This window comes from Manis pentadactyla, chromosome 6, assembly GCF_030020395.1.
Source record: "Manis pentadactyla isolate mManPen7 chromosome 6, mManPen7.hap1, whole genome shotgun sequence".
NCBI lineage: Eukaryota > Metazoa > Chordata > Mammalia > Pholidota > Manidae > Manis > Manis pentadactyla.
In genome coordinates, this window is record NC_080024.1 from 34,052,811 (window position 1) to 34,080,690 (window position 27,880).

Sequence of the window (27,880 nt, forward strand, 5' to 3'; positions counted from 1 at the left end):
ATGACATCCTTTACCATTTCCACAGCCTTTTGTAGTGACACCATTTCAGACAACAACAAGTTTTCTTTTTCTTGGGGTGGACCCTAGTCCTCCACCCCTTCATAGTACCATATGTCCACGGGGACACTCGAATGTCTCCCCATCCATAGGTGCAGCCTGCTGAAACACTCGTTCCATGAGGGAAGCCTTTTCATTGGTCAACAATGAGTGCTGCTAACTCTGCCAATTGTCTTGCCAATGGGTTTCAGTTCTGGGTAAGTTCACAATGGATTCAATGTGACCAAAGAAATGACAGTAGAACGTTTTTGGGGTGAAAGGGTTATACCCAATCTGGGGAAGTTGGGGTTCCTATGGCCAGAATCCTCACTGAACTTAAACCACTTGATGATGTAACTGGCCTGTTGCTAGGCTACCACTTCCACACCTCCTTTAGGCAATAAGCTATTATTGTGCTATATAGAGAGCTCAGCCCAGTGCTCTGGGCAAAGGCAGAGATGCTAGTGCTCGACCTACTGTTGGGAGAACAAGCCGGGTAATAAACCCTTTCACCCCAAAGAACGTTTTGCTGTCAGTTTCTTTGGTCACACTGAATCCATATCAAACTTGCCCGGAAATGAAACCCATTGGCAAGACAGTTGACGTAGTCGGCAGGAGGGTGTTGTGTGCTCCAAAAGGACTTACACCAAATTCCACAGCAACATGGCACAATAGCTAAGGGGCCTATACCCCTCGTCAGGTGGCAGATAGACTATATTGGGCCTCTACCTGTATCAGAAGGATATCAGTATGTGATGACTTGTGTGAACACAGCTACTGGACTTCTGGTTGCTTTCCCTACCTATTGTGCAGACCAGCAGATGACCATAAGAGGCCTGGAGCATCTCTTTGCTGCCTGTGGCCGAACACAGGTAATTGAGAGTGATCAGGGCACCCATTTTACTGGACATACACTGCAAGAATGGGTGCGACAGCTGGGGATCAAATGGAAGTTTCATGTGCTATACAATCCTACTGCAGCAGGCATGATAGAGAGGCACAAAGGCTTGTTAAAATCCGGACTAAAGTCAGATACCAATAGTCTGCAGGGATGGTCAGTCTGCTTATGGACTGTGCTACGGCGTTTGAACAAGAGAGCCCCATAGACATGCTAACACATATGGCTGCCTCCCCAATACAACTACAAGTACAAACCAGGGAAGAATCACTGAAGCCGAGGTTTGGCCACCAGAATAACATCTTGCTGCCAGCACCAACTTCACTGAACCCCGGAGACTCCATTGAGTGGATGTGGCCTTGGACCTTTCGACACTTGGACCAATGATGGCTGGCTCTCTTGGCACCTTGGGGACAAGGCCTGGAAGTTGCCTGCTGTGTATTCCTGGAATAACAGCAGAGTGGCCACCAAAGGTCACAGTAGTATATCCTGAATGGCCAGAAGGTAAGAGCATCTTACTGGGGAGTTTTGTTTTATCATTATGGCCAGTGCATACTCCTCCAGTAGCACTATATATAGACCCTTTAGTAACCCTCACAGGGAAAGGAGTAAAAGTATGGTATACTATACCTGGACAGGACCCCCTTCCTGCTACAGTCCCACAGGACCACTCTCTTGCATGCATCCTATCTGATGGACAAGATTTGCCTATGTTGTTGGCATTAAAATATGTGTCTTATCACCCTTAAAGTCTTTGTGGATTGGGAACTTCCTTTGGCTTGAGGATTATTATAATTTCTGTTATTAGGAACCTCCTAATAACAAACCCCTTTTTTGGGGAAAGGAGGGAGAGGAGAGATAAAGAGCTGGTGGTATCAATGAATGACTCAGGGCATGGGCATGTAACAGATATGTAGGTAATGTTTAATTTTAATTACTGCAAGAATCTTATTGATAAATGGTAGAAGACTGGTCAAGTTTTTTGTGTTTCCCAGTGTCTCCAATATTACATTCAGACCACCATTCCTCTGTTTAGTTTAAACACTTGTCCTTCCTTTTTACTGCCATTGGCCAAACTCATTCACTGGTTCACTGGCTTCTCCCTCCCAAGCACTGCTGTCATCTAAAGTGACTTCAATTTCTACGTGATAATCCATACAATACCCTAATCATCCATCTAATCACTCTATATCCTCTTTGCTCAACACACTTGAGCTGCTTACTTTCAAGGCCACACCTCAGTCCTTGTTATCACCAATAATTTTTCCACCTCTAAAATCTTAAAGTCAAGCCATCCCCCTCTTATTACCATAATACACCTGAGGAATGTAAGACACTACTGGCAATAACCACGGTTACTATGGCTGTGATTCTCAAGGTGAAGAGTGAGGAAGAAAGGAATAAACTCCCAAGGGTATTCATCTGAATTTCAGAAATTTGCTTAACTTGCAGACCCCAACAGGTGATTTTGATGGTTATCCTACAGTAGCATTTCTCCTGCCTCTTCTATCTATTGTAAATCGCTGAAGGAACTGGAGTCAAGATCTCCTGAGTTCAAATACTGACACCATCATTTATTTGGGTAAATTTAATCTCTCTTGCTGTTGTTTTCTCATCTACAAGATGAGGATAGTATTAACTTACATAGTAGGATTAAGTGAATATAGTACTTGGAAGAGGGTCTGCCACTCAATAAATGTTAATGATTATCATCATCAACATATATATACCAATGACTTCCAAATCTCTTATCTTCAGCCCAGGTTCCTCCTAGTACTCTAAATCATGTCAGTTGGCTCCTGGACATCTCCCTTTGGATGATTCTAGGCACTGCACACTTACAACTAAAACTTACCTTTTTATTTTTCTTTGCAAGTCTGCTCCTCTTCTCCAAGGTTTCCTATTTGTGGATAAAGTGAAAGTTCCTTTGACCAGGATTCTCACCTGGTCCTGGTTGGCTAGCTCACTACACATGTGTGGGCAATGCATCATTTTGACTCTATATAAAGTGCCTTGCCCAGTGCTCTGGGCAACACGGTGGCACAGCTGCAAGGCTGCAGGAGAGCAGAGCAGAGGCTGGAGTTGTGGCAGCACCAAGGACAGAGATTGGGAGAGCTGTGCGGGCAGAGAGGCCCAGAGGCAGAGACTGGCTTGTTGCATCAGACTTGCTCTGAGCAGATGGGATTCTAGTGATTGACCTGCCACTATGGAAATAAAGTTGGGTATAACCCTGTCTTGCCAGTGGGTTTCAGTCCCAGGCAAATTCGCTATGGATTCAATGTGACCAAAGAAATTGACAGCAAAACATTTTTGGGGTGAAAGGGTTATACCCAACTTTATTTCCAGGTGGCAGGTCAGTCACTAGAATCCCATTCACTCAGAGCGAGTATGCATGCAGCAAGCTGGTCACTGCCTCTGGGCCCCTCTGTCTACACAGCCATCCTCTGGGCTCCTCTGTTTGCACAGCTGTCCTCCAGGCTCTGCACAGTCATCCCACACAGTCCTCTAGGCCTCTCGGCCTACACAGTCGTCCCGTACCGTCATCCTCTGGGCCTCTGTCCTCAGTGCTGCCACTGCTCTAGCCTCTGCTCTGCTCTCCTGCAGCCTTGCATCCCTGCTACCATGTCAAGGCCAGAGCACTGAGAGGAGCTCTTTATATAGAGTCAAATTGCCTACAGGTGTGCAGTGAGCTAGTCAACCAGGGCCAGGTGAGAATCCTGGCCACAGGAACTCTCATTTTATCCACAAACCCTTTCAGACCCCAAGAATGTTCTACTGTCATTTCTTTGGTCACATTGAATCCATAGTGAACTTTCCTGGGTCTGAAACCCATTGGCAAAACAATCAGTGTAGTTGGCAGTATTAAGTGGTGACCAAGGAAAAAGAACAGGCAGCTCTAATGGAAGAAGTGTTTCAGCAGGCTGCACCTATGGATGGGGAGACATTCAAGTGGACCCCTGTGGACATGTGGTATTGTGAAGGGGTGGAGGACGGGGGTCCACCCCAAGAGAAAGGAAATTTGTCGCTGTCTGTAATAGCATCACTACGAAGTGCTGTGGAAATGGTAAAGGATGTCATAGTGGACTGAGAGGGAACAGCACAAGAAGAGGCAGCAGCCCGAGAAGGAGTGGCATGAGAAAAAGCACCACACAGGCTGCCAGGTGTTGTGGGGCAAGAGAAAGATGTAGTGGAGCAGTCAGCGCCAGAAATGGAGCAGCAGAGGTTTGATGAACAGGTGGGGATGGAGGCTCTGTTGGTGCCAGAGGCATCAGCACCTCCTCAGTTGAGACTCCACCTGGTTGAGAGCTGGTGGAGAGCTGGAAGGACTCAGGAACTGCAAGTTCTTTCAGGAGAGGTGCAGCCCCCTCCTCAGGTTGTGGAGCACTCCATGCTCTGCTTCTATCCTCAGTTTCAAGCACAAAAGAAAATATGGCCTGCTTCTTGAAGGAAGAATTTAAAGGGCCCTGTGAAGGTCATGAGGACCCAGATGTGGGTTGGTTTGAAAAGGCAGGAGCAGACAGAAAGAAATTGGATGACTGGAGCTGTGGCAACAGTTGAGACCGGAGCAGCAGTTCCGGCTGCTGAGGATGAAACAGAAGGCAAAGATAAAGTAACAAGATAGGCCTGTGTGTCTGCAAGACTTTCTGCTGGAGATGCTGGAGAAGGTGGGTATTGTAAGGCCCACCCACGGTTCTTTTGGCTAACTCATTTGAGTAGAACTGGTTTGAATAAAGCTGGGTTGACGACTTGGTGGCAATGGATCTCCTCAGGCTTGAGGGTTATTATAATTTGTTGTAATTTTTGTTATTTGTATGTTGTATTATGTTATTATGGAATTTGGTTACAATGTTTCAGCTTTCTTGCACAGGGACCTTTGCAGAGGATTGAGGGCACATAGATTGAGAGGCAAGAGTCCTGCAGGGGTGGAATGTGGATAATGTGAAGGTTCCTGTGGCAAGAATTCTCACCTGGCCCTGGTTGGCTAGCTCACTACACGCATGTAGGCAATGCATCATTATTGACTATATAAAGGGCCCTACCCAGTTCTCTGGGTGACAAGGTGGCACAGCTGCAAGGCTGCTGGAGAGCAGAGCAGAGGCTGGAGTGGTGGCAGTGCCAAGGACAGAGATTGGGACAACTATGCAGGCAGAGGGGCCCAGAGGCAGAGACCGGCTTGCTGCATGCAGACTCGCTCCGAATGGATGGGATTCTAGTGATTGACCTGCCACCATGGAGATAAAGTTGGGTATAACCCTTTCACCATAAGAATGTTCTACTGTCATTTCTTTGGTCACATTGAATCCATAGTGATCTTTTCAGGGCTGAAACCCATTGGCAATACACTGTTAAATCTTAAAATCATATTACCATGTGAGGGCAGGTACTCAACAGAATCTAATGATTATCCAAACCCACCAATTGTATAATCTCCATTTACATTTCCACTACCATTGACCTGATTCTCTGTCATCATCTTTTTTTCTTTCTGGATTACTGTTGTAGTTTCCTGTTGCATTTCCCTTTCTTTTGCTTCTCCATACCACAAGCTGGTATTATCACTTCCCCTGATAAAAACACTTTATGCCTCCCACACCCCTCCACTTTCAACTTTATGCCTTTCAGGATTGAGTCCAAATATCTTAATATGATTCAGTAGACTTTCTGTGAATGGGCCCTTACTGTTCTTTCTGGTGTTTTCTTTCTAGCGTCTATCTCCAAAACCATGTTCCCACTATACAGAACTTGTCACGCTTGCCTATTTCCCTTTTGCCACTGGTCTAGGCTAGGAAGAACTCTTACTTCTTTTCCTCTAGCACAAACTATGGTCTGTGGACTACTGGAGGAACTGAGACCTTTTCAGAGGTCAAAACGATTTCATAATAATATTAAGACATTATTTGCTTTTTTCATTGTGTGAACAATAGTACTGCAAAAGCATGGTGTGTAAAACTGCTGGCATTTTAGCACAAATTAAGGCAGTGACCAGCTGTATTAGTTAGTATTCATTGTATTACTCACTATGATACAAGCAGAAAAAAAAATCCCAAAGTTGTGTGTTTCTTAATCCCTGAAACCTGTGAATATGTTACCTTACATGGCAAAAAGGATTTTGCAGTTAAGGATCTTGAGATAGGATGGTTATGATTATCTGGATAATCTGGTTCAATGTAATCACTGAGTTCTTGTAAGAGGGAGACAGAAAGGTCAGAGTCATAGAATGAAATATGACCACAGAAGCTTAGGAGAGACAAGGGAAGAGATGTGGGGAGGCAGAAAGGGAGAGAGTTGCTAAAGATCCAGCAGACTTTGAAGATGAAGGAAAGGGTCAAAGATTGCAGATGGTTTCTAGAAGCTGGAAAAGGTTAAGAAAATGAATTCTCCCCCAGACCCTCGAGAAGGATTGGATCCCTGCAATGCCTTGATTTTAGGACTTCTGACTTCCAGAACTGTAAGATAATAATATTGTGTTGTTGTAAACCATGGAGTTTGTCATAATTTGTTACAGCAGTAATAGGAAACGAAAACATTAATTGCATTAAATTTCAATACTCAAGTAACATCTTTTTAATACTGTGTGAAATGCAGCCATCTCTCTTCCATAAGAAAGCTATCTCCAAAAACAGCACACAAGAGATTGAATTATAAGCCAATTAAGCAAGTTTAAAAAAGGAATACTGTTCTACAAGGGAAACAAAAGCAAAAATGAACAAATGGGACAATATCAAGCTGAAAAGCTTCTGTACAGCAAAGGACACCATCAATAGAACAAAAAGGCATCCTACAGTATGGAAGAATATATTCATAAATGACAGATCTGATAAAGGGTTGACATCCAAAATATATAAAGAGCTCACGCACTTCAACAAACAAAAAGCGAATAATCCAATTAAAAAATGGGTAGAGGAGCTGAACAGACGGTTCTCCAAAGAAGAAATTCAGATGGCCAACAGACACATGAAAAGATGCTCCATATCGCTAGTCATCAGAGAAATGCAAATTAAAACCACAATGAGATATCACCTCACACCAGTAAGGATCACCACCATCCAGAAGACAAACAACAACAAATGTTGGTGAGGTTGTGGAGAAAGTGGAACCCTCCTACACTGCTGGTTGCAATGTAAATTATTTCAACCATTGTGGAAAGCAGTATGGAGGTTCCTCAAAAAGCTCAAAATAGAAATACCATTTGACCCAGGAATTCCACTTCTAGGAATTTACCCTAAGAATGCAGCAGCCCAGTTTGAAAAAGACAGATGCACCCCTATGTTTATCACAGCACTATTTACAATAGTCAAGAAATGGAAGCAAACTAAATGTCCATCAGTAGATGAATGGATAAAGAAGATGTGGTACATATACACAATGGAATATTATTCAGCCATAAGAAGAAAACAAATCCTACCATTTGCAACAATATGGATGGAGCTAGAGGGTATTATGCTCAGTGAAATAAGCCAGGTGGAGAAAGACAAGTACCAAATGATTTCACTCATCTGTGGAGTATAAAACAAAGGAAAAATGGAAGGAACAAAACAGCAGCAGAATCTGGACTAACAGTTACCAAAGGGAAAGGGACTGGGGAGGATGGGTGGGAAGGGATGGAGAACGTGGGGGAAGAAGAAAGGGGACCTTACAATTAGCATGTATAAGGTGGGGGGCATGGGGAGGGCTGTGCAACACAGAGAAGAGAAGTAGTGATTTTACAGCATCTTACTATGCTGATGGACAGTGACTAATGGGGTATGTGGGGAGGACTTGGTGAAGGGGGTAGTCTAGTAAACATAATGTTCCTCATGTAATTGTAGATTAATGATAACAAAGTAAAAAAATAAAATAAAAAGGAAGACTGTGCTAATGTGACAGAACAAATGACAGGTCAAAATGGTTATTTAGACTTGGAAATATAAGAAACATTTTTCTCAAAAAATGAACAAGTGACCCTAACTCTTGAGGAAAACAACTGACAATATTTGTTGTCAATGATAAAATTTGAGATTTTACACAAAAATTAACATTTTGGAAAACTTGTCTTTATCACTGTCAGTTTGATGGTTTCCCAATAATTAAAAACTTTTTCTGATAAGTACATGAAAATAGTGAATATGTTTGTTAGTCAGTTGTTGGCATTTGAGTTGTTTCCACTTTTTTGCTATTGTGAATACTACTGCTGTGAACATTTTTGTACACAGGACATATCAATTATCTTCGGTGTATATCTAGGAGTAGAATTGCTGGTCATGGTGACCTTATGTTTAACAGTTTGAGAAACTGCCAGAATGTTTTCAAAAGCATTTTATATTCACACTAAATAGTGTATGAGGTATTCAGGAAAGTTGCAGGATACAAAATTAATACACAGAAATCTGTTGTATTACCATACACTAATGATGAACTAACAGAAAGAGAAATCAGGGAAGCAATTCCATTCACAATTGCATAAAAAAAAATACCTAGGAATAAACCTAACCAAGGAAGTGAAAGACCTATACTCTGAAAACTAAAAGACATCATCAGAGATATTAAAGAAGATACCAATAAATGGAAACACATCCCATGCTCGTGGATAGGAAGAAATAATACTGTCAAAATGGCCACCCTGCCTAAAGCAATCTACAGATTCAAGGCAATCCCTATCAAAATACCAACAGCATTCTTCAATGAACTAGAGAAAATAGTTCTAAAATTCATAAAATTCATATGGAACCCGAATAGCCAAAGCAATCCTGAGAAGGAAGAATAAAGTCAGGGTGATTATGCTTCCCAACTTCAAGCTCTACTACAAAGCCACAGTAATCAAGACAATTTGATACTGGCACAAGAACAGACCCATAGACCAATGGAACAGACTAGAGAGTCCAGATATTAACCCAAGCATATATGGTCAATTAATATATGACAAAGGAGCCATGGATATACAATGGGAAAATGACAGCCTTATCACCAACTGGTATTGGCAAAACTGGACAGCTACATGCAAGAGAATGAAACTGGATTATGTCTAATTTCATAAAGAAAAGTAAACTCAAAATTGATCAAAGACCTGAATGTAAGTCATGAAATCATAAAACTCTTACAAGATAACATAGGAAAAAATCTGTTAAATATAAACATGAGTAACTTCTTCCTGAACGCATCTCCTCGGGGAAGGGAAACAAAATAAAAAATGAACAAATGTGACTACATCATTCTAAAAAGCTTCTGTACATCAACCATCAGCAGAACAAAAAGTGATCCTACAGTATGGGAGAATATATTCATAAATGACATATCTGAGAAGGGGTTAATATCCAAACTATATAAAGAAACTCACATGCCTCAACACCCAAAAAGAAAATAACCTGATTAAAAAAATTGGCCAAGGATATGAACAGACACTTCTCCGAAGAAGAAATTCAGATGGCCAACAGGAACATGAAAAGATGCTCCATATTGCTAATTATCAGGGAAATGCAAAATAAAACCACTATGAGACATCACCTCACAACAGGATGGCCAACATAGAAAAGACTAGGAATAATAAATGCTGGCTAGGATGCGGAGAAAGGGGAACACTCCTACACTGCTGGTGGGAATGTAAACTACTTCAACTATTGTGGAAAGCAGTATGGAGGTTCCTCAAAAAGCTCAAAATAGAAATTCCATTTGACCCAGGAATTCCACTCCCAGGAGTTTACCCTAAGAATGCAGGACCCCAGTTTCAAAAAGACATATACACCCCTATGTTTATCACAGCACTATTTACAATAGTCAAGAAATGGAAGCAACCTAAATGTCCATCAGTAGATGAATGGATAAAGAAGAGGTGGTACATATACACAATGGAATATTATTCAGCCATAAGAAGAAAACAAATCCTACCATTTGCAATGACATGGATGGAGCTAGAGGGTATTATGCTCAGTGAAATAAGCCAGGTGGAGAAAGACAAGTACCAAATGATTTCACTCATCTGGGGAGCATGAGAACAAAGCAAAAATGGAAGGAACAAAACAGCAGCAGACTCACAGAACCCAAGAATGGCTAACAGTTACCAAAGGGAAAGGGACTGGGGAGGTTTGATGGGAAGGGAGGGATAAGGGGAATAAGGGGCATTACGATTAGGGCACATAACATAGGTGGGGGGCATGGGGAAGGCAGTATAGCACAGAGAAGACAAGTAATGATCCTACAGCATCTTAGTATGCTGATGGACAGTGACTGTAATGGGGTCTGTGGTGAGGACTTGATAATGGGGGGAATCTGGTAATCACAATGTTGCTCATGTGACTGTATATTAATACCAAAAAAAATAGTATATGAGATTTCCAATTCATCTATAACTTTGCCAACGCTTGTTATTATCACCTGTCTTTTTGATTATAGACATCTTACATAGTAGGAGTGAAATGGTATCTCAATGTGGTTTTAATTTGCATTTCCCTGATAATTAGTGATCTTTTCATGATCATTTGCCAATTTATAAATCTTCTGTAGAGAAATGTCTAATCACTTTTTGTCTACTTCCAAGTTGAATGGTATGTCTTTTTATTAATGAATATAATGGTTCTTTTTGTATTTGGAATATTAGATCCTTGTATATTATTTGCATATATTTTCTCACATTCTTTAGGTTGTCTTTTCAACACAAAAGATAAAATTTTTTCATTTTGATGAAGGCCAATTTATTTATTTTTCTTAGCTTGTTTGCATCATATTTAAAAAGCCATTACCTACTCAGCAGAAACTCTACATGCAGAAGGGAGTAGCATGATATATTTAATGTAGTGAAACAGAAGGACCTCCAAACAAGAATCCTCTACCCAGCAAGATTATCATTTAAATTTGAAACAGGTATTAAACAACTTCTAGATAAACAAAAGTTGAAGGAATTTGCCACTACTAAGCTAGTCTTACATGATTTATTAAAGGGATTGCTATAGATTGAAGTGACCCTGAGACTAAATAGCTTTCACCAGTGAATATAAACCCACAGTAAAGGTAGTAGACTAACTAATCACCAAGTAAGTATGAAATTAAAACAAAACAAAAGAAGCAAAGTCAACTATACACAAAATCAGTCAAGGAATACATAAAAAATGCAGATTATGACATCTAGCATGGAAAATTTGGAGGCTGAAGAAGAAGATGAAGGGGAAAAACAGTACACTGAGATTGTGTTTGAAATAGAGTAATCAGCAATTTAAGATAGACTATTATATAGTAAGCTATCCTTGAACCATTGGTAACCACGAAACTAAAGCCTACAATAAATATACACACATTGAAAATAAATAAATTTTAAAAAAGAGAAATCCAATTACAACACTGAAGAAAACCATTAATAACAGGAGGAAAGTGTAACAGAGGAAGAAAGGAAAAGAGAGGAGATATAAAAAACAGCCAGAAAATAATTAATAAAAATGGCAATAAGCACATATCTATCAATAATCACCTTAAATGTAAATGGACTGAATGCACCAATCAAAAGACAGAGTGAGAGAATGGTTAAGGAAACAACATCCATCTATATACTGCCTACAAGAGACTCATTTCAGACCCAAAGGCATACACAGACTAAAAGTTTAGGGATGGAAAAAGATATTACATATAAATAATATGGAGGAAAAAGCAGGAGTTGCGGTACTTGTATCAGACAAAACAGACTTGAAAACAAAGAAAGTAACAAGAGACAAGGACATAGCGATTAATGAGTCAGTCCAACAAGAAGATATAACAGTATAAATATGTATACCTAATATGGAAGCACCTAAATATGTACAACAAATACTAACAGAATTAAAGGGAGAAATAGATTGCAACACATTCATTTTAGGAGACTTGAACACACCACTCACATCAATAGATCAAACGGACAGAAAATAAATAATGCAACAGAGGCACTGCACAATACATTAGATCAAGTGGACTTAACAGATATCTACAGAACACTCCACCCAAAAGCAGCAGCATACACAGTCTTCTTAAGTGTATACATGGAACATCCTCCAGAATAGATCACATACTAGGCCACAAGAAGACCCTCAATAAATTAAAAAAGATCGAAATTGTATCAAGCAGCTTCTCAGGCCACAATGGTATGAAACTAGAAATAAATTACACAAAGAGAACAAAAAAGACTTACAAACACATGGAGGCTAAACAACATGCTTCTAAAAAAGTAATGGATCAATGAACAAATTAAAACAGAGATCAAGGAATATATGGAGACAAATGAAACCAACAGCACAACGCCCCAACTTCTGTGGGATGCAGCAAAGGCAGCTCTAAGAGGAAAGTATAGAGTAATATAGACTTACCTCAAGAAACAAGAACAATCCCAAATAAACGTTCTAAAATCACAATTAAAGAAACTAGAAAAGAAAGAACACATGAAACCAAAGTCAGTAGAAGGAGGGACATAATAAAGATCAGAGCAGAAATAAATGAAATAGAGAAGAATAAAATAATAGGAAAAAATCAGTGAAACCAGCAGTCAGTTATTTGAGAAAATAAACAAAATAGATAAACCCCCAACCAGACTTATCAAGAAAAAAAGGGAGTGTACACCCATAAACAGAATCAGAAATGAAGAATGAGTAATCACAATGGATACTACAGACAAAGAATTTTTAGAGAATACTACGAAAAGTTATATGCCAATAAATTGGACAACTTAGTAGAAATGGACAACTTCCTAGAAAAATTCAACCTTACAAGACTGACCCAGGAAGAAACAGAAAATCTGAACAGACCAATTACCAGCAATAAAATTGAATTGGGAATCAAAAAACTCTCCAGAAACAAAACTACAGGTCCAGGCTCTTTCACAGCTGAATGGTACCAAACGTTTAAAGAAGAGCTAATACCCATCCTTCTTAAAGCATTCCAAAAAGTGGAAGAGGAGGGAATACTTCCAAACTCATTTTATGAGGCCAGCAAATGCCAAAGACACCACAAAAAAAAGAAAATTACAGTGACTATCCCTGATGAAAATAGATGCAAAAAAAAAACCAAAGACACCACAAAAAAAAGAAAATTACAGTGACTATCCCTGATGAAAATAGATGCAAAAATCCTCAATGAAATATTAGCAAACCAAATTCAAAATTACATAAAAAAGATCATCCATCATGACCAAGTGGGATTTATTCCAGGGATGCAAGGATGGTACAATATTTGTAAATCAGTAAATATCATACAACACATTAACAATAAGAAGGATAAAACCACATGATCATCTCAATAGATGCTGAGAAGGTATTTGATAAAATTCAACATCCATTCATGATAAAAACTCTCAACAAAATGTGTATAGAGGGTATGTACCTCAACATAATAAAGACCATATACAACAAACCCACAGCCAACATCATACTTAATAGCAAAAAGGTGAAAGCCTTTCCTCTAAGACTGGGAACAAAACATGGATGTCTACTCCCACCACTTTTATTCAACATAGTACTGGAGGTCCTAGCCGCGGCAATCAGGCAACACAAAGAGATAAAAGGCATTCAGACTGGTAAAGAAGAAGTTAAATTCTCACTATTTGCAGATGACATGATATTATACATAGAAAACCCTACGGAATCCACCAAAAAACTACTAGAACTAATGACTGAATGCAACAAGTTGCAAGATACAAAATTAATACACAGAAATTTGCAATGAATTCCTATATACTAACAACAAAGTAGCAGAAAGAGAAATCAGGAAAACAATTATATTTACAATTGCATCAAAAATAATAGAATACCTAGGAATAAACCTAACCAAGGAGGTGAAAGACCTATACTCTGAAAACTACAAGACACTCTTAAGAGAAATTAAGACACCAAAAAATGGAAATCTATACCATGCTCATGGATAGGAAGAATTAATGTTGTTAAAATGGTCATCCTGCCCAAAGCAATCTACAGATTAATGCAATTCCTATCAAAATTCCAACAACATTCTTTAATGAACTAGAACAAATAGTTCCAAAATTCATATGGAACAACAAAAGACACCGAATAGCCAAAGTGGTCCTGAGAAAAAAGAACAAAGCTAGGGGGACTATGCACCCTGACTTTAAGTTCTACTACAAAGTTACAATAATCAAAACAATTTAGTATTGGCACAAGAGAAGACCCACAGACCAGTGGAACAGAATACAAAACCCAAATATAAACCCACCTGTATATGGTTAATTAATATATGATAAAGGAACCATGGATATACAAGGAAATAACAGTCTCTTCAACAACTGGTGTTGGCAAAACTGGACAACTACATATAAGAGAATGAAACTGGATTATTGTCTAACTTCATATAGCAAAGTAACTCAAAATGTATCAAAGACTTCATGATAAGCATGAAACCATAAAACTCTTAGAAGAAAACAAAGGCAAAAATCTCTTGAATATAAGCATGAGCAATTTTTTCCTGGTCACACCTCCTCAGGCAAGAGAAACAAAATAAAAAATGAGCAAGTGGGACTCCATTAAATTAAAATGCTTTTGTACAGCAAAAGACACCATCAGCAGAACAAAAAGGCATCCTACAGTATGGGAGAATATATTCATAAATGATTCATCTGATTAAGGGGTTAACATCCAAGATATATAAAAAACTCATACACCTCAACATTAAAACAACAAATAACCCCGTCAAAAAATGGGTGGATGACCTGAACAGACACTTCTCCAAAGAAGAAATATAAATGGCCAACAGGCACCTGAAAAGATGCTCCATATCACTAATCATCAGATAAATGCAAATTAAAACCACAATGAGATATCACTTTACATCAGTTAGAATGGCCACTATTCCAAAGACAAAAAACAACAAATGCTGGCAAGGATGCAGATAAAGGGGAACCCTCCTACACTGTTTGTGGGACTGCAAATTGGTGCAGCCAGGTGTGGTAAGCAGTATGGAGGTTCCATAGAAATCTAAAAATAGAAATACCTTTGACCCACTAATTCCACTCCTAGGAATTTATCAAAAGAAAACAAGATCCCTGCTTCAAAAAGACATATGCACCCCTATGTTTATAGCTGCACTATTTACAATAGGCAAGATATGGAAGCAACCTAAGTGTCCATCAATAGATGAGTGGATAAAGAAGAGGTGGTACATGTACAAATGGAATATTTATTATTTAGCCATAAAAAGAAAATAAATCCTGCCATTTGCAATAACATAGATGGATCTAGAGGGTATTATGCATAACGCTCAGTGAAATAAGCCAGATGGAGAAAGACAAATACCGTATTATTTCACTTATTTGTGGAATATAAAAACAAAGCAAAGCAGAAGGAACAAAACAGCATTAGACTCACAGACACTAGAAGTCACTAGTGGTTACCAAGCGGGATGGGAGTGGGCAGGGGTGGGGAACTGTTTAACCACTATGATGTACATTTGATAATTAAAAAAGAAAGTATATGTATAAAGAAATCACAACAAGAATAAAAATTTTTAAATGAAAAAAAGAGCCATTGCCTAATTCAAGGTCAAGAAGATTTATGCCTTTGTATTCTCGTTTCATGGTTTTAGGTCTTTGATTCATTTTAAGTTAATTTTTCATATGTTGTGAGGTAGTGATCCAAATTCATTCTTTTGCATATGTATATCCAGTTGTCCCAGTAACATCTGTTGAAAGATTTCTTTTACCATTGAATTGTTTTGGCATTCTTGTCGAAAAATCGATCTGTGAGGGTTTCTTGATTTCTGGAATCTCAATTCCATTTCATTTGTCTATATCCTTATCTTCTATGCCTAGGCCAGTAGGGCCATTGCATTTTGAAACAAAAAATCATAGAAGGATCATTCTTTAACTCAAGGAACGAATTCAAGAATTAGAATTAGCTCCTCCTCCCCTCCAGTTTAGAACTTTCAGCATCTTCTTTTATTGGTAGCCATCACGATTGTGTCCAATGGGATAGTTTTGTGGGGTTTTTTTGCCTTTAAAAAAAAATCAGGTTCCTGTATTTGGTCGGAGGACTTGTTAACCAAAAGTGTTAGCTCTAGGGTAAGAAGACTGGTTGAATATATTCAACCCGATATCTTTAGAGACGTTGGGGAGCAAGACCAGGGGCAGACAATAGAAATGTCTTGGCTCAGTCTTCGAAACGCGCAAGGTGTCAGAGAGGGAGGAGTCTGGGTTGTTAGCACGGTTCCAAAGCGCCGAGACTGGGGCCCGGGAATTTTCCCCTGGGGGATGGGCTCGGGAGCGAGGCGCAGGGCCCGGTTGGCGGGGAAGGCGAGTGGCCTGTTGTTTAACTTGCGCGACCACCGGTGAAGCATGTCCCCAGACCTCCCGCCTTCCCCCACCGGGTTTCCCGCCTCGCTTTTCCCCTTTTCCCTTCCCCTCCTCCCAGCGCCTAGCGGACGTGACGCGACGCGTAGCGGAAGTCCCTCCAGCCGCGGTGTTGTGCTGTGGGGAAGAGAGACGGGTTTGTAAACCCCAGAGCGAGGTTCAGCCAGCCCGAGGCCGCTGCTGTGCGGAGACCCCGGGGGAAGCCACCATCGCCATGTCTGACCAGGTACCGGGCTGGGAGTGGTCCGATGGCGGTGCCCGAGGCCTTACTCAGGGGGTCCGTCTGCGCGCGGCGGGGGCCGGGGTTGGAGGAGCGGGGGATGGGAGCGCCTCGTGGGGGAGGGGGCGGCCGGTGTGGACTCGGTCCGCTGGGGGGGAGCGAGCCAGGGCCGGCCACTCCGGGGCCTGGCGCTGGCCTCCGGGAGCTGCCCTGCCCTTCTCCCGGCGGGCTCATCCCCTCCTGTGCCCCAGCGCCTCCGGTCGCAGCCTCCCTCGAGTCCTCCTTTCTCCGTGGTCGACCAGGTGCAGAGCCCAGTTTCCACGTCCCTGAGGAACCCGTCCTCCTGCCTCTCTAAGGGACTGATTGCAGAAGCAGGGCCCTCGGCCCAGTTATGTAACGGGAAAAAAATCCCTGCCCGGGAGGCTCTGTGGCCCTGAAAAGCGAGTGGACTCCACTGGTTGGTTCTCGGTCTTTAATAGTCCCGGAGTGGGGACGTGGGGGCCGGAGGCGTCTCGTGTCGCGGGGAACCTGGAGAGAGTCCTGCTTGCCGTTTGGATTGCAGCTGGGGCCGGGCCGCCGCTGTTCTGTTCTGACTCCGTGTGGGAGTGCAGAGCTGTCGCCTCTTTTCTTGTACTTTCCCATTTCTTACTTGGGATTGGTTCAGCAACTCTCCAGTTGAAAGAGAGCACTCAGAATAACCAAGAAACAAAGTAGAACAGAACTGGTAGAGCAATAGAAACCTTTCATCTGGGCATTAACCTGAAGATTATGGATACCTTTGAGGAAAGGATAGGAAAACTTCGCGTATGTAGAGCGGTTGCGTAACATTTGCAGAATACGGCAAAATGTTCCATTTCAATGTTAATATCAAGAATTTACTTTGGATTTGCACTCAGGAGTGTTGGATTTTCCGTTGGTGAATTTCTGTTCCTATCATTTTCTAGTTAACTACATTTATGGTTAGTTTTTAATTCATAAGGTTTTTGCCTGGACTTCGTTTTGTTTGCGCAGACCACTTTGACTTTTTAAAGTATTTTTTGACCTTTCGCTTGTTAAGTGATAGTTATCTAGAAAACTGCTTTTCATTCAGCTCCATAATGTACTTGAACTTTTAAATTTGACACAGTTATCCTTTTGGCTTTTAGCCCAGTTCAGTTTTGTACCACTTGCGGTAGCAAGTGAGGTTTTTGTGGATTTGTACTAATGTGCAAAATGTACATTTGTATTTTTTAAACATTAACCATAATCTAGATTCGTTTTGGATGGATCTTGTTATTAACAGTCTATGTTAATTCCCAAGTTGGTATGGGAATGGCATTATAAGTATCTCCCCAGATAGTTGTTTACTTGGTTACCAGGGAGGAAAGAACAGGTGTAAATGCTTAGTTTCATCAGCCTTTTATTTTGATGCTAGGAAGCATGTTGAAGTTTACTATAGTCTGGTGAAACAGAAAGAATCACGAAATTCTAGGATTTATTGTTCCAGTTTGCATTCTGGTCATTTAAGAGATACATGAAGAAATAAAGGACCTAGGAAATAAAGGCTGTAGGCCACAGGTTCTTTATATTCTTTTCAGGGGTTCTTGAGGCCCAAACTATTTTTATAAATACAGGACATTATTTGTCTTTTTCACTCTTCATTCCTCATGAGTGTTCAGTGGAGTTTTTGAAAGACCGATGTGACCTGTGATATCACAACAGCTGAAATGTAGAAGCAAATGTGAAAATCCAGCTGCTTCCTATTAAGCCAGACATTAAAGAGATTTGAAAAAATGCAAAACAGTGCCGTTCTTCTCACTAGTTTTGTTTTGAAAAATATTTTTTAATAGAAATGTTATTTGCTAGTTTATAATAAGTTTGTTGTTATTTTTAAGTGAATCGATAAATACTTAAATACATTTCTCAGTTTCAGTGCCTAATACTGTAAATCTCAGTAGATATAACCAACCTAACAAAAACTTGATGGGGTTCTAAATAATTTTTAAGAGTATGAAATAGACCTGAGACAAAAAAGTTTGAGAACTGTTGGCTCTAGGCTAAATGGACCAGCATCATTAATATAATCAAAACTCAGTACAATTTCAGGGTTGGGTACCAAGGATTAAAAAAAGGTGTCAAGCTGAATTCTTACCTTTAAGAAGCTCAAGAGTGATAGTAGGAATCCCAGGCTATTACTGTGCAATATCAGCAGCATGAGACTAAACCACTGTACCTAGAAAATAATTTAAATCAAGTTTTTTTAGAATGGTACATTTTCTGAGGCACTGCTCAGAAGGTTATTATCTAGTGCTAAGATACTGAAATTGAGTAATAATTTCAGGTTAAAATATGTGGACATTAAATTTACACAAGACTTAAATTGCTGGGCTCTCCACTGATTAATGAGAAATGATTATTTGTTGGAATTTGAGTAAAACTTTTATAATTCTAACAGTGCCAACATTGTCCAGTGGATTTGTGGACTATTAATCAATAGTCCTCTAAAACAGGTTCTGAACTTGACATTCATGGACCTTAAGAGCTGAAAAGCCAATGAAATTGTATGGGAATGTTCTGTGAATATTTGTGCATATGTATGGTTTTTTTAGGGAGAAAGGGCCTGTAGCCTTCATTGGGGGTACATGATACCTAAAAGGTTAAAGACTAGCGTTTAACCAATAACAGAGATCAGGTTGGGTGCTCTCCTTTAGCCTAACCTCACCTTGCAGCAAAACTTATATAGAATCAGAAGCTTAAAATCAAATGGGTAAGGGTAATTTTGTACATTTTCTCTGCCTCCTTCCCTGTATTCAAGTTGATAGTGTTTCTTACCAAAATCATCAAAGGCAGTGTGGACTTCAGTTCTTCAGTTCAGGTCCGTTAATTTGTGATAATTGGATGACAGATTTGCTTCAAATACTAACAATCTGTCGTAAGCAGGTTCACTCTCCCTATCCCCACCTCAGAGAGTGATTGAATTATTTATCTTTAATCAGGGATTTGGAAGCATTGTGTAATTCTCGTTATCTGTTGGTACGTGACAAACTACCTCAAAAGTTAGTGGCTTAAAACAGCAGTGTTCAGTTTTTCTCACAAATCTGCACTTTGGGCAGGGCTCTGTGGGTTGGACTCATCACTGCTTCTTGGTGTGCCTTAGCTGGGATTTCTCAAATGGCTGGGGTCTGGAATGGACGGCCTTTTCATTTGGTCTCAAGGTCTCTGCAGGTGGTCTCATCATGTGTTCTCTTCAGCATGGGGAACCCAGGAAATTCAGACTATGGCAGCTCAGGGCTCATGAGAGAGCATTCCCAGAGAAACCCGAGGGAAACTCAAGCTTCCTAGAACCTAGCCTTGGAAGTCACCTCTGCATTTTGTTGGTCAGGCAAATCATACTAAGGCCAGCCCAAAATCAAGAGAAAGGCATTTATTTATATTTAAGATATAATTGACACACAAAAGTAGTTGCAGGTGTACAACATAATGATTAATATTTGTATATATTGTGAAATGACCACAGTGTTAAAATCCATCACTACATATAGTTACAATTTTTTTCTTGTGATGAGAACTTTTAAAATCTCCCTTAGCAATTCTCAAATATACGATACAGTATTAACTCTAGTCACCAAGGGAAAGGCATTTAGACAGTTTCTCAGTGGGAAGAGTAACAGAATTGCTGTTACCTTTAGTCTACCACATTTATTGTATTTTGTCTGTTGGGATAGCATTATCCCCTGCTGTAACCTTTTTTTTAAATTATTATTAAGATATCATTGATACACACTCTTATGAAGGTTTCACATGAGCAACATTGTGGTTACAACATTTACCCATATTATCAAATCCCCCTCCTACCCCTCAACCCACTGCATTCACTGTCCATCAGTATAGTAAGATGCTATTACTTGTCTTCTCCTTGCTATACTGCCTTCCCTGTGATTTACCTATATTGTGAGTGCTAATTATGATGTCCCTTGATTCCCTTCTCCCTCCTTCCCCACCTACCTACCCCAACCCCTTCCCTTTTGTAACTGCTAGTCCCTTCTTGCAGTCTTTAAGTCTGCTGCTATTTTGTTCCTTAAGTTTTGCTTTGCTGTTATACTCCACAAATGAGGGAAATCTTTTGGTACTTGTCTTTCTCTGCCTGGCTTATTTCTCTGAGCATAATACCCTCTAGCTCCATCCATGTTGTTGCAAATGGTAGGATTTGTTTTCTTCTTATGGCCGAATAATATTCCATTGTATATATGTACCATGTCTTTTTTTTTTAAGGTATTGTTGATATACATTCTTATGAAGGTATCACATGAAAAAACAATGTGGTTACTACAATTCACACATATTATCATGTACACATCTTTGTCCATTCTACTCATGAACACTTAGCTTGCTTCCATATTTTAGCTATTGTAAATAGAGCTGCAATAAACATAGGGGTGCATATGTCTTCTCGAATCAGGGATCTTGTTTTCTTTGGGTAAATTCTTAGGAGTGGAATTTCTGGTTCAAATGATATTTCTATTTTTAGTTTTTTGAGGAACCTTTATATTGCTTTCCACAGTAGTTGAACTAATTTACATTCCCACCAGCAGTGTAGGAGGGTTCCTCTTTCTCTGCATCCTCTCCAGCATTTGTTGTTGTTCCTTGTCTTTTGGATGCTGTCCATCCTAACTGGTGTGAGGTGATATCTCATTGTGGTTTTAATTTGCATTTCCCTGATAATTAGGGATGAGGAGCATCTTTTCATGTACCTTTTGGCTATCTGAATTTCTTCTTTGGAGAATTGTCTGTTCATATCCTCCACCCATTTTTTAATAGGGTTATTTGCTTTTTTGGGTGTTGAGGTGTGTGAGCTCTTTATATATTTTGATGTTAACCCCTTATCGGATATGTCGTTTATGAATATATTCTCCCATACTATAGGATACCTTTTTGTTCTGCTGTTGGTGTCCTTTGCTGTACTTTAGTTTGATGTGGTCCCATTTGTTCATTTTTGCTTTTGTTTCCCTTGCCCGAGGAGATATGCTCAGGAAAAAATTGCTCATGTTTTTATTCAAGAGAGTTTTGCCTATGTTTTTTTCTATGAGTTTTATGGTTTCATAGCTTGCATTCAGGTGTTTGATCCATTTTGAGTTTACTTTTGTATTTGAAGTTAGACAATAATCCAGTTTCATTCTCTTACATGTAGCTGTCCAGTTTTGCCAACACCAGTGGTTGAAGAGGCTATCATTTCCCCATTGTATGTCCATGGCTCCTTTTTCATATATTAATTGGCCATATATGTGTGGGTTTATATCTGGGCTCTGTATTATGTTCCATTGATCTATGGGTCTTTTCTTGTGCCAGTACCAAATTGTTTTGATTACTGTGGTTTGTAGTAGAGCTTGATGTTGGGGAGCATAATCCCCCCAGCTTTATTCTTCCTTCTCAGAATTGCTTTGGCTATTGGGGTCTTTTGTGATTCCATATGAATTTTAGAACTATTTTTTCTAGTTCATTGAAACCTGCAGTATTCTTTGTATCTCCTTGCTGTTAATATTTATTGATCTTGCTGTTACCTTGAGAGCAGAAGAATGTGATGAACAGGGTATATATTAAAATTCATAATTTTTACTACTATTTATTATCATAGGATAAGTATGTTAAACTGTAGCTATGAACATGTGCTTAGTGATACATTAAGCATTCTATGCCCTAGGAGAGGAATAATATATTCCATCTGCTCTCTGATAGGTACATGAAGTGTGCTAGTGTTGTAAACATACAGAATATGATAAAGTGTTACAAAGAAAATGTTACCTAAATAGTATTTAATAGTATTTTGAAGGCTGAGTATGATTGTTATGGTTAGCTATGGAAAGCTGAGTGAAATTTCAAAACTATGAAGCAGTTGTCAGGTAGCTCCAGTAGCAATTAGAATGTATCTGTTACCTCTTTGCTATTATTTACTGAAATGCCTTTCTCCCTTAGACTTTTTGCTTTTGAGGGTCGGAATCAGGCTTTATTCATACCTTTTTTTTTTTTTCCTGAAGTGCCCAGCATAATGACTGGAGACTTAGTAAAAGTTTTTGAAGGAATGAGTGGTTAAATTCATTCATTTAGCAAGTATTTCTTGAATGTGGATATGTTCTAGGCACCATTGTAGGATTGAAAGGTTGCCTGAAAAACATGAAGCACCAGGTATCTTCCTTCTCCTCTTTCAATTCCCATGTTTTGTTATTGAGGAAGGAGTAGTTTTCCTTTTGGTTTTTGCATACCTTCTTGATTTTTTCTTCTATCAGCAATAGACTTGGTAACTTCATGTCCAAGGTCAAATCATTTGTGTCTTCTAGGACATTAGGATTGTTATGGGTAATTTTCTTTTAAGACATAATTAGTATCCCATTTTGGAATTTCCTGAAATTCTGATTTTTTTTTTGGTAGGTAATTCTCTGATACTCTACTTCTTTAAAAATGTTTACAAAGATCCTATTAGTATGCACCTTGGTTTTACAGTTTAAATTTTGGATATTCCTGCAACATGACTTAGGTTTATTTAAAAATATGTTATAGTTGTTATACATTTATATTTTGGCTATTCTTTCTGTATTCAGTTGCCTTTACTGAGCTAATGAGAATCTGAAGGGAAAGACTTGAAGGAAGGAAGGGTGGAGTTCTGTTTGTTGGACTCACTGTTCTCAATATCTAGGACCAGTTATTTTATTTATTTATATTTTTTCAGATTCTTTTTAAAAAATTTTGTTATCATTAATCTACAATTACATGAAGAACATTATGTTTACTAGGCTCCTCCCTTCACCAAGTCCCCCCCCCCCACCCCATTACAGTCACTGTAGGACCAGTTATTTTTAAAGTTTTTTTTAAACTGAAGATTAATATACATATGAAAGAGTACATAAATGTACAGTTTGCCAAATTTTCACAAACTGATCACCCAGGTTATGAACTATTGTCCTGACTGCTGACACACAGATAAGTTTGCCTGTATTTATACATTGTAACATTTATGTAGGTGGAATCATACAGTATGTACTTCAGTGTATGGCTTTTTTTGCTCAGCATCATTTGGAAATTTTTCCATGTTACTTTGTGTGGTTTTGTGTTGTTAAATCTTATTGCCATATTGTATTCCATTGGGTGACTACTTTGATGCACATTGGGGTAGTTTTCTAGGACCTGTTTTTAACATGAGCAAAACAATACCTGTTTATAGCACCTCCTATCTGTTTTGATTGCTTTTTGGATTGAATAACAGAAAATCTAATATATTGTAGGTTAAAGAAGTATGCAGTTTATTTTTCTTATCAAACAAGAAGTCTAGACACAACTAGTTCAGGGCTGTTAAGGCAGCTCCACAATGCCTTCACACTCTTTGCTTTTTCGTCCTTAGCAGAAAGGCTTGTCTCATTGTGGGCTCAGAAAGGTTATTTTATGTCTTTTTTCAGGCAGGAGAAAAGGATGAAGCAAAGGGAAAAAAATATGTCAAAAAGTATGCTTGTGTCAGCAAAAAGTATGTCCCCTTATATCTCATTGGTCAGCCCTGTGTCACATGGCCATAAGAGAAGCTAAGAAATGTTTTTCAGCTGGGCAAATTTAGGTTTCCTTTTGTAAGGGAGAAGGGGAAAATGGATATTGGATAGGTAATTAACAGTGTCGGCCATACCTCTGAGTTTGTCTGCTAGTACTTCTAGGTACAGTTAAGTTTGATCCAGGCTTTGCATAGTTTCATAGGCCTGGCTCAGAGAGTAGAGTTTATAGAACCAGTGTGATTTTCAGTTATAATTTTTAGTTTCTGAGAAGTTGTATGTGCATAGCTAGTGTTTAATCTTAGTTCTAGGTTCAGCATAAATTCATAGAAGACCCAGTGACTTGACAGGTTGACTTAAACCTTGAAGTTAAGGAGCTAAGTCTGTTCAGTTCCTTTCCAAATCTCTAGTCCTATTTCATTAAATTTGAATGTATGTAGCGTGAAGCTGAACTGTATGTGTATTATGTTAGAACTGTGGTAAATCTTTTGAAATATGAGGGAAATAACTATTGTAATTTGAGGATTGATGTCTTTTATTGATGGATATAGGTGTTATAGTTATCCAATTTAACCCTTATTGAGCTTTCTTCATTAGGAAATAAAATAAATTCTGATGTAGTATAGTAAGATCTATGGTTAACAATTTTTGGAAACTTTGAATGTCTTTATGAAATTTTTATTATGGAAAATTTTAATGTATGTATAATTGTACCCATAAACTTATCTCTCAGCATATATATATATATATAATTTCATTTATGCCATGGCACTCCACTCCCTTATGTTATTTTAAAGCCAGTCCCAGATATTGTATAATTTTATCTGTTAATATTTCAGTGTGTATCTCTAAAAGAGAAGGACTTTTTCTTTTAACATAATCAGGATATTATTGCACCTTTAAGAAGGGACAGAGTAAATGTATTTTTTGTTTTTGGGTTTCCCCCTCTTTCAGAAGAATGAACAATCCTTGAAGGGTCAGTGGCATATTAGGGGGTAGTTAAGTGTGATGCTTTCTCCATGGGTTGAATTATCAACAGATTGCCAGAGTGCTTCTAAGAAAAGTTTTTGTTCTTTTGACTTTGAAATGGCACAGTAAAATCCTTCTCATGAATTTTGTATGTTTGTAAGTGAGGATTGTTCTGTTTTCTGTCCTTTCCTTCCAGTCTAGTTCTTGTGCTCCAGATCTTTCCGTCTTCTGTTTCCAAGCTGTTCTGTCTGTGTCTTGGAAGAGTTGACAGTGCCTGGTGCCTGAAATTCCTTTACCATTCCAGTTACCATGATTCAGTCTGTAGATGACACAGATCTGAAAATTTAGAGATTTCCAGTTCTTCTCTTTGATCTTGTACATACATGTACTTTTCTTTCCACTACCAGTTGCTTCTGCTCTGGGCTGTGTATCTGTTCCAGCCATATCAACTAGCCTTCTGTGGGATTCTCTTTGTTCTGATGACCTAGTGTCCCAGACCCAATGTTGAATGCTTTGACTGTTTAGTAACTAGTGTGCCATACCATTCTGTGTTGGATGCTTTTTTATAGGGGAGAGAGGGACAGAAGGCATACAAAAGACGCTGAGGTCACTGGAGACAAACTTTGGTCTTTTTTTGTCCAAGATCTTCTCATTCACCTGACTAGTTTGTTAAAGTAAAAAAAGGCAGCTCATGAAAAGTTGAATGACTGCATTAAGCAAGCATGAGGCTATTAAACTAGTACAGATGACATTACTATAGTGCTTTGGAGCTGGGAAGAGATTCCCAAAATGGAGTGATTAGAGAAAGTAGCAGTTTATTTTTGGAAATTTTAAATCCTAGCGTTCACATTTTCTTAAGAAATTGAAGCAAATTATCTATTATCCCCAACCATGAATATGAAAAACTGAAAGGATTTTTGTTTGGACTATTGTGTACAGTAGGAGTATGATGCTTTAGTAAGATTTTGTGGTATGATACAGAAAGTGGTGCTGTCAGCTTAATTCAACAAGCATTAAATAAATTGCTTAGTATTTTCCTGGCATTACAGAGATTTAGATGAAAAAACTTGGACCTTTCCTTGTAAACTTGTAGGCAAGTCAAGACATACAAAACTGTCAAGAAAACATAAATTAATTTAACAAATATTGAATATCTTCAAAGTACCAGGCTCTGTGTTTGTCTAGAATACAAAGAAGAATAAAGCATGCCAATAAGGGACTCATGGGAGACACAGATATGTAAACGTGGTTATAATAAAAATAAGCAGTATAGGAACATTTAAGAGGGTGATCAAGGAAATCATTTTGTAGGAAGTGATGATGTCTAAGTGGTCTTGAAGGGGAAATGGAGTAGGAAAGGGCATTCCAAGAGGTAATTAGCATGCACAGAGATAGTGGAGGTAAGTTAGAGGGTGCCATGTTTGAGGGATTGTAGATAGTTCCAAATGGCTGGAACAAAGGATATTTATTAGCAAGAGAGATAGGAGAATAAGGCTGGATTGTTAGTCAGGGACCAGTGCATGAAGGACAAGTGTCAGTGTGTTAGCTAAGGAGTTTGAACTTAACCCTGAAGATTCTGGGCAGATCAGATTGCATTTTAGAGAGATGGCTCTGGTAGTAGTTTAGAGAATGAATTGAAGGGAGCAGGACTCGGGGCATCTGTTGTGCTAGTGCAGTCATGTTAATGAGCAACCGTGAGTGCCTGAATTAAGGCAGTGGAATGGAGAGAAAGGATAGAGTTGAGAGCCAAGAAGAGATGAAATTGTCAGAATGATGACTAAGTATGCAGTTTAAGAGAGGAAGAATAGCTAGAGATGTCCCCTAAAATTTCTCTTGTGGGCATTTCAGTGTGTGATAATCATTTATTTCAATTGAGAATCCAGGAGGAGTTGTAGTTTTTCTTTGCTTTTGGTTTTCAGGAAGAGGAGTTGAAGCTAACAGAGGAGTTAGATATAATGCATTCTGTTCTGGACACTTACATTGAGGTGCCCACAGGACACTCAAAATGGAGATATTCAAGCACTTGGATAAATGAGTGTGAAACTGAGAATATTGTCAGGTTGGAGAGAATGATTGTGAGTCATTAATACCTGAGAGGTAATTGGAATCATGGGCCACCCAGGGAGATAAAAAGTGGAGAATTAAAGACAGAGGAGAACCAGCATTTAAAGAAATGGCCAAGATGAGGAGAGAATGGAATGGTGGCCAAAGGTGGAGCATTTTCAAGGAAGAAGTCTTCAGCGTCTATTGTGTTAGAGAGTTAAAGTGAGATTTAAAATTGTCCATTGGAGGTAATTGTAGGTCTGCTTTGGTTATGTAGCTGTATTCCTATTATGTTAATGTGTGCACGCAATTTAATTAGTAGTTTAAAACCTATACATGCTTATGTTACACTACAAGAAGATATGTCAAAGAAATAATCAATCTTCCCATGTTTTCTTCCATCTGCTACTTCTATAGCTTTTCTTCTTCCTTCCTAATTACAACCCTTAAGTAGAATTCGTGCCTCATATCGAAATTACTGAGTATCATAATTCTTTCAAGTGGTAAAGATACCTCAAGACAAATGCTGGGCATAGAAGCCACAGGGCATAAATCTGCAAAGAAGTAAAAAGCTAACCTTTTCAAACAATATTGCTTCTCTCTCACCAACTTTACATTTCCCTGTATGGCCCCGGAAGATGACTGGTTAGCCAGAGATGGGTAAGATGCCTCAAGGGAGGAACAACCTAAGCACAGTTGCAGGGGGGCCATCAGGTGAGAAATTGGGGATCAACAGAGGAGAGGCTTAGAACCTCAACCCCCCTGTTTTGAGAGAAATCTTCTGCATCCGTGGATGTTTTGTTGCCCTTGTCTAGCTCGGATTAATACTTAGTCTATAGGCACACACCTGATCATCTACATTTGCCCTCTTACAGCACTAAACTATGTTTTCTACCTTTATCTTGCATCTACCTACCACTTCAGCA

At 39.2% G+C, this 27,880-nt stretch overlaps 1 protein-coding gene across 1 annotated transcript in view; it reads left to right on the forward strand.

Moving 5' to 3' along the window:
* The first annotated feature begins 203 nt into the window (after positions 1 to 203).
* Positions 204 to 27,880, forward strand: part of SUMO1 (small ubiquitin like modifier 1) — a 42,083-nt gene continuing 14,406 nt past the window's right edge. The window contains exons 1-2 of the mRNA XM_057504319.1: positions 204 to 254; positions 16,006 to 16,443. Of these exons, the coding sequence (XP_057360302.1) occupies positions 204 to 254; positions 16,006 to 16,443 (489 nt within the window). The remainder of the gene's footprint in view (positions 255 to 16,005; positions 16,444 to 27,880) is intronic.